We start from the raw sequence: 16,968 nt of genomic DNA, 5'->3' as shown, positions 1-16,968 counted from the left end.
AGGATGGAGAATGATAGGGTACCACCACGCTCATGCTACATATGGTCAGTTTGACAGCCCTTAGGGTGCTAATGTGGCCCATGCAAGATAAGAGTGGTTGCTCCACTTATTAGATTAGGCTACTCCAATTTAAACTGGTTGGGATGTGGCCAAAATTCTCCTAGAACTGGCATGCTGCAGTCAGGGTTTAAATGCATCTTTGTTCGACATCTTGGCTGCACAGAAAGATGCTTACTTCAGCTGAAGTGTGAGCTAGAGCCTGAACTTAACATCTTCAATACCTTCCTCTCCATGACTTGTGAAGCTAAGTGGCCTGACAAAACCCCTTTTTGTTTAGTGGTCCTCATGTCTTCCCCTCCCAACAACACACGTGCTCCAGCAGCTTGTAGCGAAGCAAACAAGGCTCAACTTGTCTCAAGCTTGGGAGCCTCAAGCCTGCAAAGCTAAGTTAACCAATCCTTATTGATCTACACTAACATGTACTGCACACAATAGGGTAGCTAGCTCTTTACACGCAATAGTAGAAACCATATTCCATAGTAAGAGAGAGTTTTTGTGGCCACACAACAGGGGCATGGAAATTTGGCCAGAAATGAAAAAGCTCCATACTCAAAATCAGAACCATTTCACTAGTGGTAACTAGTGATGAGGCGGGCTACAGCTACACCACCGCTGACAGGAGGGGCTGGGGATGGACTGCTTCTTGTGGAGAAAGTAAACCTGAGTCAGTCTTCCCCATCTTTTTTTGAACAAGGGAAAACAAAATAGTTCCTAGAATCACAAATCAAGACCAGTTTCAGGAAGAACGTAGGGAAACTTGCTACCAGGGTATCACAAGAAAAGTGTCATTTCCACACTTAAGGGAAGCCCCAAATCCATCCATTGTGCTCTTTTTCTATTGTTCAATTTTGTATCATATTCCAATTTATTCTTCATTAAATCCTACTGCTTTACTCTCTAGTACAGCCAGATTCTGACAAAAGATTTATAGGCATGCTGTTTGAAAATACATCACCTTTTTCAGCAAACAGAGGCAGGAAGGAAGCAAAATTGTCATTTCCTCCTTTACCTCTCTCTTCCCCCCTCCCCTCCCTTCCTCCAGCATGCTGGTTTCATGCTGGTTGCTTTGTCTATACAGATGCACATTTCTGCCTCCCTTTTCTGCCTCTCTTCCTCACCTTCCATTCCTCTTTTCACACTTGTTTTCCTTAACAACCTTCTAATACATACTTCAGAGGGCACAGTGCAATAACTGAAGGGGACTCACCAGAACAAGACTTATGCACACCTTAATCTTTACACTTTGGAGGTATAAAGAAGGACAGCATACAGTATACCAGCTAGCAATGTATACCAGCCAGCAATACAGTATACCAGTTAGCTAGCTAACCAAAACAAAAATAGAGAGCCTGAACCACATATTTCTGGAAAAGTTCTTGTTCACAATAGCAAGCATTATCCTGAAATGTAAAAAACTGAGTGCATTTTGCAGCTAAATTGATTAGTCATTCTGTCCTTTCAAAATATTTCATGAATTTTGCGTGCTTCTTTACTTAAAAAAAAATAATTTACATTAATTTTCCTTCTTGATAGTATTAGTCAATCTCGAAGTGATTTACAAAGAAGCCAGTATTATGTTTCCTATCTGACAGGCAGGAAACTGAGCTAGAGACAGGAGAGAGACCAAAGGTCAGACAGCTGGCTGCTGGCAAAGATAAGGCGAGTTTCTATTTCTCCAGACTCCCAGTTCAATGTTGAAGTGAATACATCTCTCTGCTTCTCTGTCTGTGGGCAAAATCAAGTCCTCTCAAGACAGTTTTGACATAAAATATTTAATAATTGCAAAATGGTACATTTACAAAATAATTTTCTGTAGAAGTCACACATAATGCTACTCAAGTATATGTGCATATATACCATGTATTACTTGATCAGTAAAACTCAGCCTTCTCTCCTTTTAGACAGAAAACACATTTCTGTACACTCCAGTGAAGACCTCACTATATTAACATAATCAATGCAGTGAGATATTAGTTTCAGACAAACGAAGCCATCTCAGGAATCACAACGAGATGTTACCTACCAAATTTTTGGTCAAACCTCCAGGCTGGAACGTGTGCATTGTGCTTCAAGTTGCTGTTTGCTGGCAGAGGCACTGTTACATAGATGGGGCCATTCACGGGGATTGGAGTCCTATCGCTGTTGAGGAGATGAACACTGACTGCAGTGACGGGGGTGAGGTCGTACCGGGTGCTGTTTCCTACCGAGAGAACGAATTAACATTGAGACAATGACACAGTTTCCCAGAATTTAAGATACATCCATGTGGTTCAACAGCACAGTATTGCACCAACATATTTCTCAAGGGATGGTAGCAGTAATCCTCCCTGCCTTACAAAATTCACAACCGGAAAGGTATACATGCTTCTGTATTTTTCACTTAATTTTGGAAGGAAAAAGAGACAAAACTCCTCATAATTTTAAATTCTTTGGATTTTTCAAGATGTGCCAAACTGAAGACATGGAAAATAACCAGAAGTAACTTTGCATGTGGCTTGTTTGCTACAGCATCTATTCTGATGCACATTTTCCTCAGGTTTCAAGGTGAGTGTCACTGTTGCACAGCTGACATGCAAGTGACACACATGCTGGTTCCATCTACTGAGGGGCAGAAGCGTATCTTCCAGAGGGACTTAAGTTGTGAGAAAACAGGCACTCTGAAGATGGCGATATAACAGAACTGCAAAGCTAACTGAAACAAAAAAAACAGAAAAATAAGGTTTGGAAGTTCAGCTACGGTGCAGGAGAAAGTTGCCAGTCTAACCCCGCATTTGTATATTATCGGCTCCAGTGGTGCACAATATCAACCCCTTACAGCCTTAGAGGAGGGAATTGGTGGGGGAAGAGTTGTTCCTTTATTCCTGATGGTTCAATTCACTGCTTCTGCCATTTCTGTCAGAGCGATGCTTGTCCTCAGGTCACTGGACTTGGGCTATTAAGTTTCTCAGGCTGGTATCAGAGAAATAAATTCCTGCTGCTAAGTATCTTAACCTGATCACATTTTGGCATATATAAATTCCTAATGACGAAAGGTATAACTTCAGATTTTAGAAACATTTAGATTAATATCAAGGATTAAATTGTTTCATATTTTACTCATTTTTACAGATGTTAGACAGATATGCTTTAGCAAAACAATAATGAAAGAAAATTCAAAACTTTCAATATCTGAGTTTTTAGCCCCAGAAAAAGCATTCTGATGGTGAAACACTGTTTGCATCTTTTTTACTTAAGATGCACTAACACTTTGCTCAGTACTGGGCTGAGCAAGTTCTATTAGAAAATGAAGAAATTTCTGAAATACACTGATCTCTGGCAAGAAGAAATAATCCATTTGCCACCTTGCACAGTATGCAAATGCTCATTCAAATGGTAAGTTTTTCTCCCTTCTGTTGTGAAGGTAAATTCAAATCAATGCTTATGAAACTCTCACATGCTATAAAACTGATAAGCACATGCACAGATAGATGGGAATGGACTTGAATAAATGTCAGCTTTCATTTATTTCTTGTCATTTTTGACATCAGGTGACCTGTAAAGAGCTCTAAACATAGTCAGAGGAAAATCCACTGTGACTCAGACTTCACTCTTTTTAAAAAAGAAAGAAACAGCCTACAAAACCAGCAGGAGTAAATGGTTATTAGCCAGCTTGGTCCATTGCTGCAGATGATGGAAAGTTTTGTTTAGTTTGATTAAAAGGACAAGATTTTGTGAAACCATTCTACTGCTCTCCAATTGGTGATTAATAGAAACAATAAGCTAACACTTTACAGGCTTGTCACTACTTGCAGCTACATTATTTGATTTTTTAATGTTTGGAACATGCTGATTCATGGAACAAATTTTCACTGCTCCATATTACTACTTCAACCATAGTTGGGATTTTGTGGAAACAGCTGAACTCACAGAGTTTTAGTTAAAGCAACTGTAAAGTCACCCTGGACAAATACTCGCCAGAGAACTGAGCTGACTGAAACAAATGGGAGGACCTCTCCAAAACTGCACAGGCATGTAAAGAAACTGCGAAAGAACAGAGAAGTAACTGGGCGGGAGGTGAGGTGGGAGACAGAAGTGGCAGTGTTCAGGAACATGCCAACATTTCCCATTCAAATTAATGCAAAGGTTTCTTTTAGAATTCTAAAATTTGTATACAGTTTTCTTTTTTTCTCTTGAGAATAGAAACATTAAAAAAATCCCCAGAAAGTGGTGATCTCATTTTTTTTACTCCTTCAAAAATGTTTCAGAGGAAATGTTCACTGAGACGCTTGGAGATGAAGAAAAGGAAGTCAAGCCGAGTTTCATGTTCCCACAGCAGGAAAATCTTTTACTGAAAACAGAAGACATTTCACCTATCCTATAGTGCATATACAAATATACTGTATTTGTAGTCTGCATTATACCATACTGAATACTACAGTATTCAGAAAACAAGGCTCTTGTCAGTCTCTCAAACCCTATTTCTTTGCCTGTTGTTTTGGTCTTTTATAACACACTTCTACCTGAAGACAAATACAGTCAAATTCAGGGCCCCCAAGCTCAAGTAGAAAAGTTTCCACCTTGTAAGCAGACAGAAGACTGAAAAACTAAGAGTGCATTCATCTGTTTTGTAGGACGTAAAACAGGAGAAAGACAATGTCCTGGCTGAGCAGTTCCCATGAGAAGTGATCATCTGAAATCTTGGCAAGACCTGTTTTCAGTAAATAACTGCAAGGGTGGGAATCCGGGTTGCAGAGTATTAAGGAAAGATTTGGGAGAGAGGAATCCCACAAACAATGTCAACAGTTTGTTCAGTGAGTTTAGAGATAAAAAGAAAGGAGATGAGGAAGTAGACAGATGAGTGAGACCAAGTGCGTTCCTTTGTTTTAAAAAAGATAAAGAGGTATTTGATCATGTCTGAGTATGAAGATCCAGAGAAAAGTGAAGGTTGAAGATGGAATAGGGAAATGACAGAATGAGATAGGATGAGATGTATTCACTGGAGCAGGCAGAGGGATTGAGTAAGGTAGCGGACACATTTCTAATTGCAATAGAAAAGGAGATATTCAGATTTGTAAAAAGAGAAGGGGAAGCTTATTTTGCCTTTTTTTTTTCAAAAGGAAAAGCCAACGAGCTCAGTACATACCGTTTCTACACAAGGTCTAGCATTGAAGGTCATCTAAATCAACACATCACAAGTAAATGCATCCCAAGAAACAGCATGGAGGGACCTCATGGGGTTATTTAGCTGCTTCACAGCAGGCTGAGCTACGCCTATGCCATCCCCACAGGGGACTGTCTCTGTCAAACACCCTCAAGCAGTTGATTCTACAGCTTAAACTATCCTCACGATAGCAAAGTTTTCCTGATCACTAGACTGAATCTCTCTTGCACTGCAACTCCACTGCTTGCTTTCTAACCCAATATGGACACAGTGGAAGCATTATTCTCCTTTTCACACCAGCATTTTAAGAATGTGAAGATTTCTGTGCCAAATTCTTCTATTTTTTGTCTAGCCTACACAACATCAATTGTTTCAAACAAGGGTAAATGAGAAGCGGAATAAGGGTAACAGGCAGTTGCAGCCATAAAAATGTATTACAGCTTTGAATTTAGCAGTGTTTTTACTGCAAATCTTCGTTGTTTTCCATTTGGTGCTAGATGAATTTGCACCTTTTTGGCTGAAGCTAGATTAAAAAGTATTAGCAAACCATAGAAACAATTTTCAGTTGAAAAAACAGAGTATTAAATCCTTGATATGCAGGCATTTATTTATTCTTGAAAAACATTTGAACAAGAATTCTACAGCATCCTTTAGTTGAACTATTTTTTGTCCCTTCACGTTAATCTCCATTCTTGTGTGTGTATGTGCGATACATTTGGAGACTTAGCTCTAAACTACAAGTATAACAAACTTTTCTGATCTCCCAAGGCCAAGGAGTCTTCACTTTTGCTGTTCAGTGGCCCCTTTGAAAGGCCAGCGGACCCTGCTCTCTTGCTTATTGGAACAGCATTTTGGGAGGGCAGTTGAACCTATCATCTCACCAAATTTCAAAGTTTGCTGGAATGGAGAATGGAAAAAAAATTATATGGTCAAAAGTCGAGCCCTGGACCAATATAAAATCAGAGCAAAACCAAACCAGTGAGTTACCTGTTCCATTTCCATCTAATCCCTGTAAATAAGGAAAACTGTCCACTTCCCAGGGTGAACTGGCTGCAGTCAGATACGCTGTCAAATCACTGTAGCTCGTGTTCTCTGGTAACTTCACAGATCTTCTCTGAAAGTGAACTTGTGGCTGAGTCCGTGCACCTAAAAAAATCAAAAGTGACCATATATTCAAGGAAGGCAGAATATTTAGGTGTTCATATTGATGGAAACACATTTACAGGTTTTTTTCATTGTAAACTGCAATAGCTTGAGAAGGACAGAGAGATCAGAAGGATATTATGAAAGAGGTGGAAAACCGGTATTTTTACATTTATTTTGCAGCTGCCATTATTTTTCCACAAGCACCACAGAGCAAAATTGTGAAGGCATCTAATGTCAGAAGCTTTTATGACTATGTTATTTCCCCAGATCACCTCCAATTTAATTACATGCTTCTTTTAATGAATATAACTGAAACTAAACCTGAGTTCAGAGGTAGGGTTTAGAAAACCATCCAGTTCACCGTATTTGTTTGAATTTTGTTTCTCCTGAAATAGCAAGATAAATGTAGTTTGTGTTCTTTAAAGTGATTTTCTAAGAGACATTTCTACCCAATTAACTGGTGTAATTTCTGCATTAAATTTTTACAAAGCTTTGGCCATGTTAACTGTCTCTTGCACTGAGGTAATAGTGACCTTTTATTTAAGTCACTGGATAAAAAGATTTACTTGACAAAGCTTGGGTGAAAAGAGTTTCCATATTTTCCCACACAAAGAACAAATCTAAACAGGACCAGATTACTCGGCATGTAAGATTTTTTTCTCTTTTCCTTTGTGTTGTACAGTTTTAGTGGGTTTGTTATCCAAGATCACTAGGTGCTAACTGAAGGTTCTTTGCTGCACCATGATTTAAGACTGCTTCATGTGCTATGGCATTTCATGTCTCATTTAAATCCCAGTTTATTAAGTCAAGAGTTTTTTCTGAATGGATGCTCACCATTAATACTATTTATCAACACACAGCAAGACTCCATCTGCAAGTTTGTGTGTGCAACATGCAAATTAATTTTTAAATCAAAAGCTATTATATTTGCCAGAGCTCACTTTGAATACTTACAGAACACTCTCCACACAGCACAAAATCAAGAGGCTTTTTTTCTAAATTGACATTTGACTACGTGGTTCAAAGATGTCAAAACAATTTTGCTTCTTTTGCTCTGTTAGTCTCTGGCAGCACTTTTAGGTTACATGTAATTCACTGTGAGAAAGATTAAAGAGCTCAACTCACAACTCCTAAGCTTTATAACTACCAAAGTCATTAACCAGAGGGCTGGATTTTCATCTGGCACTATTTTCTAGCAGGAGCTATAGCTATGAGAAAATATAAAACTCCACAGAACAAACTTTGTATTAGCCAACAAAAATTGCTATGTAGGCATGCAAGTATCTCCAAAGAGCTGATCGTTGTTTAGGTGTCAAGAAAGAGCTATAAAACTACTTTTCTTCTTCTAATTTCTGAATAATTTAAGTTCTTACAGCAGGCTCTCTAGACCGGCAGTATCCTAAAGTGTTTAAGATAGCCATTAAACACCCATGTGAAACAGCAAGAAATCTCCCTTACCCAGTGGAAAACATAAAAGACTAAATAAATTGACTGCAAGGAACTCGAGGAAGACTTATCTCCCAAGTGCTCTGCAGTACCGTAGCAGTTTGCTGTACCTCAGGGACAGATCTGCTGGGCGGGCTCCTACAGCCCGGAGGGACCAGTACCCATAGTAACAACACAGGAAAAAAAAAAAAGCCAAAAAAACACAACAAACAAAGCAGCATTAGGCTTATCACTAACAGTACAATGTAAAATCATATAATTTTTCGCTGTCTAAAGTCTAGTTAAGGTGAATTATTCAAGAACCAGTATTATACTTCTGAAGGTCAAAACTAATTAAGCATTGAAAACAAAGTAACTGTTGTTGAGCCTTCACACAGTATTTTATGGGAAGGCTCTGCTGCTTTCTATAATAAAATGGTTGTTTTGTAGCACTGGCAGAGCCATGAGTTGCCCAGCTTTAACCAGATAGGGCAGACCCAGAAAGCCAACCTTGCTTTCTTGAATCCTGCAGGCAGCACCAAGTGTTCCTATGGCTCAGCCCCAAACCTGGCAGGAACCTGTGCAGCAATCGACTTGGATGCAAGTTTAAATACAATAAATCAGTGCAGAGGAGTTAATTCACATCCTAGATTAACAAACTCCTTGATACTGATGTTCACCTGAAACCTGCCACTGACTTTGACCCTCCTCTCAACTCCTCAGGTGGGCGTCCCCAAGCACGCCAGGGCACTTCAAAGGGGCAGAAGATTGGGAGCTACCAGTGAAAGGCTCGTGATGGAGGCAGTTACCAATGCTTTCGCCTTCTCCCACCACCTTGCTTAGAAGATAATCCAATGTACTCCTTTAGCAGAGGTCATGGAGCATTTCTGGGCTTATATTTGGGAATAGACTTATTAAGGGAATTGGAAGTGGTAAAATGCAGAGCAAGACTTTTGCTGGCCAGACTCTTAAGAGTATTTTTCAAGTCAACGCTTGTTGCTGGGAGTAGATGATTATTATTTCTTCTGTTATTAAAGATATCCAATTTTGACTTATAAAAAACAAATAAAACCCAAACACGTTCAAGTATAAAACTGGCATGTGAGCTCTCTCCACTTGGTGAGTGCCATGAGTGGAAAGACTTCTCAGCACTGATCCTATAATCTCTAAACACCCCCTTGTCAACACACCAGCCATGATTCAAATGCTGTCAGCTCCAGTGTGCCAGCGTACACCTGAAGATGTAACCATCTCAAGGAGTTCCTGTAAGGCATCTCCTGCCATGCTGGATGCTTGACATGTGGCACCACATCAGTGTTTCAGCTTCAGCCTACAAAGTAATATCTGAAGTACAATCGATTCATGCTCTGATTGCTCATGTTAGAGGCAGAGAGCAGGTATCCATCCAGCTCCCATTCACCAAACACTGGAGTTCTGCTCGTCACTGCGCCAGTATTAAAGAAATTAAATGACCCAGCGGCTGGCAAGCTCCATCCCTCCCAATTACTGACAGAGCGCAGCGGCGGATTATAATGCCATCAGGAAAATGAATCTGGCTGCATCAACTCAGACAAACTTCTCAATTGCCTAAGTCATCGCTTGCTTGATTAATTATTCCAAAGCAACTGGTATCTGATCGCAGAAAACAGGCCTTTCTTTCCCTTTGACTGGTGCTTCAGACACCAGTGTTCCCAGGCTGACCCTGGTATAATGAGGCCTGTTTTGCTCTTGTTCTTGCACTAAGGTAACTCCTGATCAGCTCTTTTGAAGCAGCTCAAAGTTACTGGGAAATAAATTGGGGAAGTAACAGAGAAAAACTAGGTCACAGGGATTTTGGATGGAAACTAGAGAGGCTCTAGTACAATGCTGGTACAATGTCTAGGCTGTCTTTCATTTAGGTTTCACCACAAGAGAATTCCCAAGAAACGGGTGTGGGCTGGTCCCATAAAATAGTTTTTACTGTGCAAGACTGAGAGTTCAAATTCCAACTGTTAGAATACTATGGGTACCATTTTTTTCCTTTATCCTCTCTCTCTGCTATACCAGCAGAAGCAGTTATATTATTATAATTTAAATATATTTGGAACACCCTGGGTCAATTCACTGAGGGGAGCAAGATTATGTAGAAAACATTTATGAGTGTTATTCACCTGTTAAATATTCCTCTAGCCCTTTAACATCCCCTGTTGTTTTGTTTGTTTGTTTTGTTTGTTTGTTTTTAAGAAAGGAAGCTTTAAACATGGAAAGATTGTTCTTTTAAAGTTAATCGCATAATACTAGCACATTTGCATAAGAATAAGAGTATTTCATATACTGTGCTCATAGAATGCTGTTGCTAAACAACATTTCATGTTTCATCTAATGGAATCCCTTGTGGTTTAACACAGTCCACCGTCCATCTAATTTATCCCATTAGATAATGTCAGCTCTCAAATTGCGTAATATACGTCCAGCAGCTGTGCTGTTCTCCAGCTCCTTCTGAGCGTTCCGTCAGCTACCTAATTTGTTTAGTGCTTTTTCAGCTTCAGTCATATCTAGTGCTATCATTAATGAAAAGCCTATTGTGGATGAATGGTTTCTAACCATAAAAAAAAAAGATGGCAGGAAGGCATAATTGTATTATATTGCCTCAGATAAAACAAGGTTATTGTAGAATCTTATTCACGGTAGTATTCCTCTGTTTATTAACTATCTGATAGAGTTTAAAATGATGGCAATCATAATACACGTGAATAAGACACATAAGTTTATGCACAATAAGAGTGCTCACAGGAAGGATGTCCCCTTGTTTTGGCTCATAAAGGTATCTTCAAAGACTTCTGTTCTTTTGTTAACACACTTACCTCAGCTATCACATCAACTTGCTAAGTTAAGTTGATCCCTAGGTCAGACGAACGTTTTATTCTTTACTGTGCAATTCAGAAAATACAGTGTTCAGCTGATTGATACTATAGTTACTTTAACTTCTGTGTTTGGCCTTATGAAAAGGTGATTCAAACTTTATTCTTCTAACACAGTGGGTTGCATCCTGTAGCATGTGGGTTTGCAGGCAGTCTGATAAGGAATCCACGGGAAGTAATTGAGAAAAGCAAGTTTATATATGGTATACAACAATGCAGATATGAGAAATTTAAAAATTCTTAATGTCCTAAATTTGTAAGCCATTCACAGTAGGAAAAAATAAAATAGAACAGAAAATTTTTAGGCAATCGGAACATCAGCAAATGTTTACTCCAAGGACGATTAGATGAGGCTAGATGCAAAACACCTAAAAGCAAAAGAAATGTAATCTCTAGCTCTTAAATGGGACAGTAAATTCCAAACTCGTTTATCACCAAGTAACTCCACTTCCCTAGTTGCAGCAGTTAGGGATGAATTTAGCTATTAATCAATTTGGTAAAACCACCCTACAGAGGAGCATTCTTGGGAGAACCCAGAAGAATTCCCCATGAAATATCAGTCTCTCTCAAGGGACAAAGTTCAGAAAGTATTGGGCTGTCACTCAAATATAAATTCTGACTTCCAAAAACCAGCATACCTTGAAATCCTGAGACTATCTGGACTACATCATCATAGACCATTAGAGTAGCTGAGCGTTCAGGAAGAAGGCCGAGACTCAGTGAAGAGAACACTGTGGGAGAGAAGTGGTTTAAGTGGAATATATGTGAATTCTTATAAACATAACCCAACAACAACAGCACTTACTTTCGTTTATATTTTTGCAAAAGCAGGCCACCCAAAATATTAAAATCATATTGTATACATGACAGAAACCATGTGCATTTGCTAAACCAAATAATTACATTGCCAGGGTAATTATTATTCAACTAAGCAACATGGTCTATGCTTTGACACTGATAAAGTAATGCACAGTAGCTCAAAGCACAGAAGAGTGCAGTGGAAAGCAGGGTTTCAGGTTGTAGCTCCCAGCTCTGCAGAAAGACTTGTCATTACATAAAGATGCATCAAACACTAACTCAGTCTGACTGAATTATTTTTTCTGCGAAACAGTTACATGTGTTACTTTGGGAAGATTTTAATGAAACTTAACTTTTAAATACTTTGAGCTGCTTACATAAAATGTCATACAGAAAGGTAAAGTATGATGACTAAGTGAATAATTTGCTTTAAAATACAGCATGTCCTTACTGAGTCACCACCTACACTACAGAAGTGCTATGTATAGCAGAACTACTGTAATTCTACCACATGGTACAAAAGGGGACAGATAAATGGTATCTGCTGCAAGAAGCATGTGTACAAGGGCCTCCTCTGCCGCTGGGTACTGACATTCCTTAGAGGGAACTGTGTCTGTATGCACACGCATTTGGAGAGTGAAGAACATGACGTAACTTCACACCCGGTTCTTCAGACCCAGAAGACCAGAAATATGTGTGGAATCAGCCACTGAGCCCACCTGGCTCCCACACCCATGAAAACAGTCAGAAGTGGATCTGCCTGCAGTTCATGCATGGTTTTCAAAGGTAGAAGGAGAGAAGGACAGTAACACAGACTAGCAATTTTTGGTAACTGGGGAGCATCCCACATTTGCACCAGGAAAGTACTCATCCCACTCTGAAGTGATCACAAGTGACATTTCCCCAATCAATTAGTAAAAGAACGGTGCAAGCTCTTCTCATTTTCTGCAGTTTCACAAATTTCCCCTAAATCAGGGCTGTCAAACTCATTTCACCATGCAACTGCTCCTATATTTATACAGTCCTAAAATACAGTTGGCCCTTTAAAGGCAACCATGAGGCTGATGTGGCCCCCAGTGAAAATGAGTTTGACAGCCCTGCTCTAAATTAATACATATTATTTGATCCAACATCCCATACAGGTGTTGGAAACAAATAGGGAAACTGTACACTATTTCTGTTTTAAGAAATCTATTCTCTTTTTAAAGATCGGAAACTGTAGTGTTTAGGAGAAATACAGAAAAATGAGATGAAACTAGGAGAATCACACTGATAAGAACTCCTATCTGAAAGATGATCTTAATAGCATAGATGAACATTAAAACAAAACCAACACAAACAATCATGTTAAGCACAGCTGAGAGTTTTCTTTCCAATGCTCTACATGTGAAACAGACCTACATGTCAGGCAACATAAGAATGTTGCCTAGTCTAAGTAGCACTAAGGCCACAATTACAAAATTTGTTTGTCTTTACTTCAATAACTTAATTTGTATGAAGAAAGCTAATATAATTTACAGAATCACAGAATCGACTGGGTTGGAAGAGACCTCAGAGATCATCGAGTCCAACCCTTGGTCCAACTCTAGTCCGTTTACTAGATCATGGCACTAAGTGCCACGTCCAATCTCAGTTTAAAAACCTCCAGGGACGGCGAGTCCACTACCTCCCTGGGCAGGCCATTCCAATGCCTGATCACTCTCTCTGTAAAGAATTTCTTTCTAATATCCAGCCTAAATTTCCCCTGGTAGAGTTTAAGCCCATGCCCCCTTGTCCTATTGCTAACTGCCTGGGAGAAGAGACCAATCCCCACCTGGCTATAACTTCCCTTCAGGTAGTTATAGAGAGTGATGAGGTCACCTCTAAGCCTCCTCTTCTCTAGACTAAACAACCCCAGCTCCCTCAGCCTCTCCTCATAGGTCTTATGTTCAAGTCCCTTATGTTTAGACACCCTGGGGAGCTCAATACAATAAACAATGCCAACATCATCTTCCATATATGCCAGACTACAATGCATATATAATCTCTAAACTTCCCCCGCTTTTTTCTGCAATCTCTTCTCAGCATGACAAAGTCAGAAAGTCATAGTTTTTAAGGCCAGAAGGATGATTCAATGATCCAGTCTTACTCCTGTAATAGCTACAGCCTTCCCTGAATTACTGCTTCAGATCCAATACCTATGTTTAAACCAGGATGCATGTAGAAAAACTATCTGACTTTCTTTTGAAGGTGAAGACTACACCACAAGATCAATGTTCTAGTAAATAATTATGAGGGCAGTTAAACTATGTGTCTTTTACCCATCAAAATTTATTGGAGGTTAGACTGCCAGTCATTTGATCTTATTATACCAGGCTGCTAGACAGAAGAATTCTCTTACCTATTTCCTGTTCTTTGTGTGGGTACTGATGGACTACGATCAAATTACCCCATGAACTTTCACTCTAGTGAACAAAATAAATAGAGCACTTCCAAGTCTTTCCCTGTAAAACATGTCTTCAATCGTTTAAGCACTCCTCACGTAACCCTGTAGTTTTAAACATTCTTCTTGAAGTGCAAATCCAGAACTGGACACACATTTCCCAGAATGCCTGCACTAAGTACAAGTTCTGAAATACTATACTTGGCCTTCTCAGCCTTTACGCTATTTTACAGCTAAGGACAAGACCATTCCTCTTCCTTGCAGTGCTGCATTGGGAGGTTATTTTCAATTGTTCATCTACCGTGACTCACGTGTTTTCTGCAGAGTCACTGCTTTCCAGATGAGCTCTGCTTCTCCCAGAAATACTGTGAGCAGCCTCTGCTCCTGGAGCTACATTTCACCACAGTAACACCATGGTTTGCTCTGACTGACTCTGACACCTAATCTGAACTGTGCTGCTTCAGCAACTTCCCTCTCTTCGTTGCACACACTGCTCCAAAATGTCCTCTTAAATATGGGCTCACAGTCACAAATTTATTTTCTTCCAAATTACTTAAAAAGAAAAATCTACGCATAGCCAAGAACAGATAGATGAGCACATCTTCCATCATGGAACACTTCAGCAACTCAAATGATGTTAAATTAATGAACTGTTAATAAGTGGAGTCATGGCTCTGCTGATAAATATGTTAATGGAAAAAGAGATCTTAATCTTTTCCTCCTACAATTTATCACTATGTAAATAAATAATCCTCCTACTTAAGTGGCAAAGAGCTAGTAATTATTTTGGTTAACATAAGAAAAGTTCATTTCTGCCGAATTGTGAGAACAGAAAACCCTCAATGTTTACTCCTTAAAGCTATTACAATATCTTGAGTTCAGTGGCTGTGCAGAATTTCAGCGCAAGATCACACCTACTGCATATTGACTGTGACAGAAGAATCCCGATCCTTCAACAAAGTGCTGTTACATCCCTTTAAACATTCTCACCCTATAGCTTTCAAACGTACTCCCCACTCGTGGAGTGGGGAGTTATCAGTTCTACACCAAGGTGTTTGAAGTAAATGGGTCTGTGCTTCATTCACCACAGCACACAGGACGGCACACTGGCTTAAACCACTGTCGTGGGCAGAAGGCTGCTCGGAGCCGTGTATCCGCTCTGTGGGTGACAAGTACTAGAATGGTTAAAAGGCATTTTTGGGAAATGAAGGGTCCCGCTGTGCCTGTGTGCCCAGAATGCACACTGTAGAATCAAGATTTAAATACACCGCCTGTTCCTTATCATTCAACATAGACTAAAAATAACAGCAACCAAACATCCATGGTTTTCAAAACTTCTGTACTGTGATGGTTACAAGCATGACAGACATTTTAATACAGGGCATTTAAATACAAAAAGTTCTTGAAAAGTTTTTTAAAGACTATAGGCATCTTAGTTAATACAAAAAATAATAGCCTAAGTATCTTGGGCCTGAGCTTTTATGTCATGTCCCTTTTAAGGAGTAATTCAAATAACAACCCTATTAAATCTACATGGGGCGTATCAAGTTGTAACTTGTTGTTTCTTTAATCAAAGTATTAAGTTCAAGGTACAGAAAGTAAAAGAAAGAATTCTACTCCCAATTAAATCAATGGCAAACTATCTACCAGTTTCAACGGGGGAAGATCAGAGGTGAAAGGAATCTATTTTCTGAGTTAAGCGCACATTTCAGCCATGGAAAGATTTTGTGGAAACTGTATACAATTACTGCTCTTTAAACTTCAATGACTTACCAAAACAATGTTTGATTCCCTTCCCTCAAAATAAACATTTAAGAAAAAGCAACAAACGAAAAACCTAACAAAACAAACTCCAAGTCATGGAAGAGCAGGTGACATTCAAAAGATCCACGGCAAGGATATCACTCATCTTCACCGGGGGCCGCATCAGCCTCGCAGTTGCCTTCATGAGGCCAAATGTAATTTCAGGGCTGCATACATATAGGAGTAGTTATATTTATACAGTCCTAAAATGACGTTCAGCCCTTTGAAAGCAACCACGAGGCTGATGTGGCCCTTGGTGAAAACGAGTTTGATAGCCCTGATATGGTATGAGTCAGATAGATATGAGACACAAGGCAAGAAAAGATTGTTACACAGTTTAATCATATATAATTGTGTCTTAAGAAAGTACATGAACTATACTGAGGAAGCTGAACTTCATCTTATTTAATCAGAAAAATAAATCAAGGAAAATTCTAAACAGTCATGGAGCAATTATGGTTGGAAGAGACCTCTGGAGGTCACCTGCTCCAACCAAGCAGTTGAATATCTTTAAAGATGGAGGCTTTGCAATCTTTCTGGACACCCTGCTCCAATATTTGAGCACTACTGCTGTAAAAATATCATTCCCTTTTATTTATTTGAAACTCTCCTTGCAGCAATTCATTTCAGTTTCTTCTTTTTCTTTCACTAGGCACCTAAGAGCCTGGCTTTGCCTCCACTATAGCTCAAGTAAGCAGCTGGAAAACATGGCAGAATATGGTAAAGGAAATGTGGAATAAGTCAAGAGTGTTTTATCTGAAGCAAGCAGATGCAGATAAGTAAACAGCATGTTGAAATGCCTAAGGCATAATTCTGGGTTTGAAGAGATTCAAGTTCCTTTCCCCATCTGAAAATACATATACATTCACTGCTTGACCTTGTGGCAAGTCATACAGTCCCTCTGGCTATATTGATAATAAATAAAACGAAGCCAACGGATGGGATTGAACACTGCACTGTGATCATTTATACTATTTAAACATTAGTGCACCTAAAACCTTGCATGGATTTGGCCTGGGCTAATCATCAAATCTGAGGTAATAAGTAGGTGTGATGTGGGTATAATATGAGCCTGAGACCATTCCCAGACTATTCGGACACTAATTGTGGCTGAGGGTTAGAGGAAAGGCAGATGAAAACTGGGGATGTAACCTTCATCTAAATACCACATCTCACGGTCTGAAAGCCACTCTCAATCTATTTAGCAGTACAGAAACAGTCTTTGTGACTCAGTTTTCCCTCCTGTACAACTAATGTAAAGTCTCCCACTTCCT

General features: G+C 39.4%; 1 protein-coding gene across 3 annotated transcripts in view; it reads right to left on the bottom strand.

Annotated features, from left to right (window-relative positions):
* FAM171A1 (family with sequence similarity 171 member A1) overlaps positions 1 to 16,968 on the bottom strand; it is a 90,695-nt gene that overhangs the window by 18,955 nt on the left and 54,772 nt on the right. For all 3 annotated transcript variants that reach the window (XM_065050952.1, XM_065050953.1, XM_065050950.1), the window contains exons 3-5: positions 11,310 to 11,402; positions 6,188 to 6,346; positions 2,084 to 2,260 (exon numbers count right to left, since the gene is read on the bottom strand). In XM_065050952.1, coding sequence (XP_064907024.1) covers positions 2,084 to 2,260; positions 6,188 to 6,346; positions 11,310 to 11,402 — 429 coding nt within the window. The remainder of the gene's footprint in view (positions 1 to 2,083; positions 2,261 to 6,187; positions 6,347 to 11,309; positions 11,403 to 16,968) is intronic.

Source organism: Columba livia, chromosome 2 (assembly GCF_036013475.1).
Source record: "Columba livia isolate bColLiv1 breed racing homer chromosome 2, bColLiv1.pat.W.v2, whole genome shotgun sequence".
Lineage (NCBI taxonomy): Eukaryota > Metazoa > Chordata > Aves > Columbiformes > Columbidae > Columba > Columba livia.
This window is presented reverse-complemented; position numbering and strand designations above follow the sequence as displayed.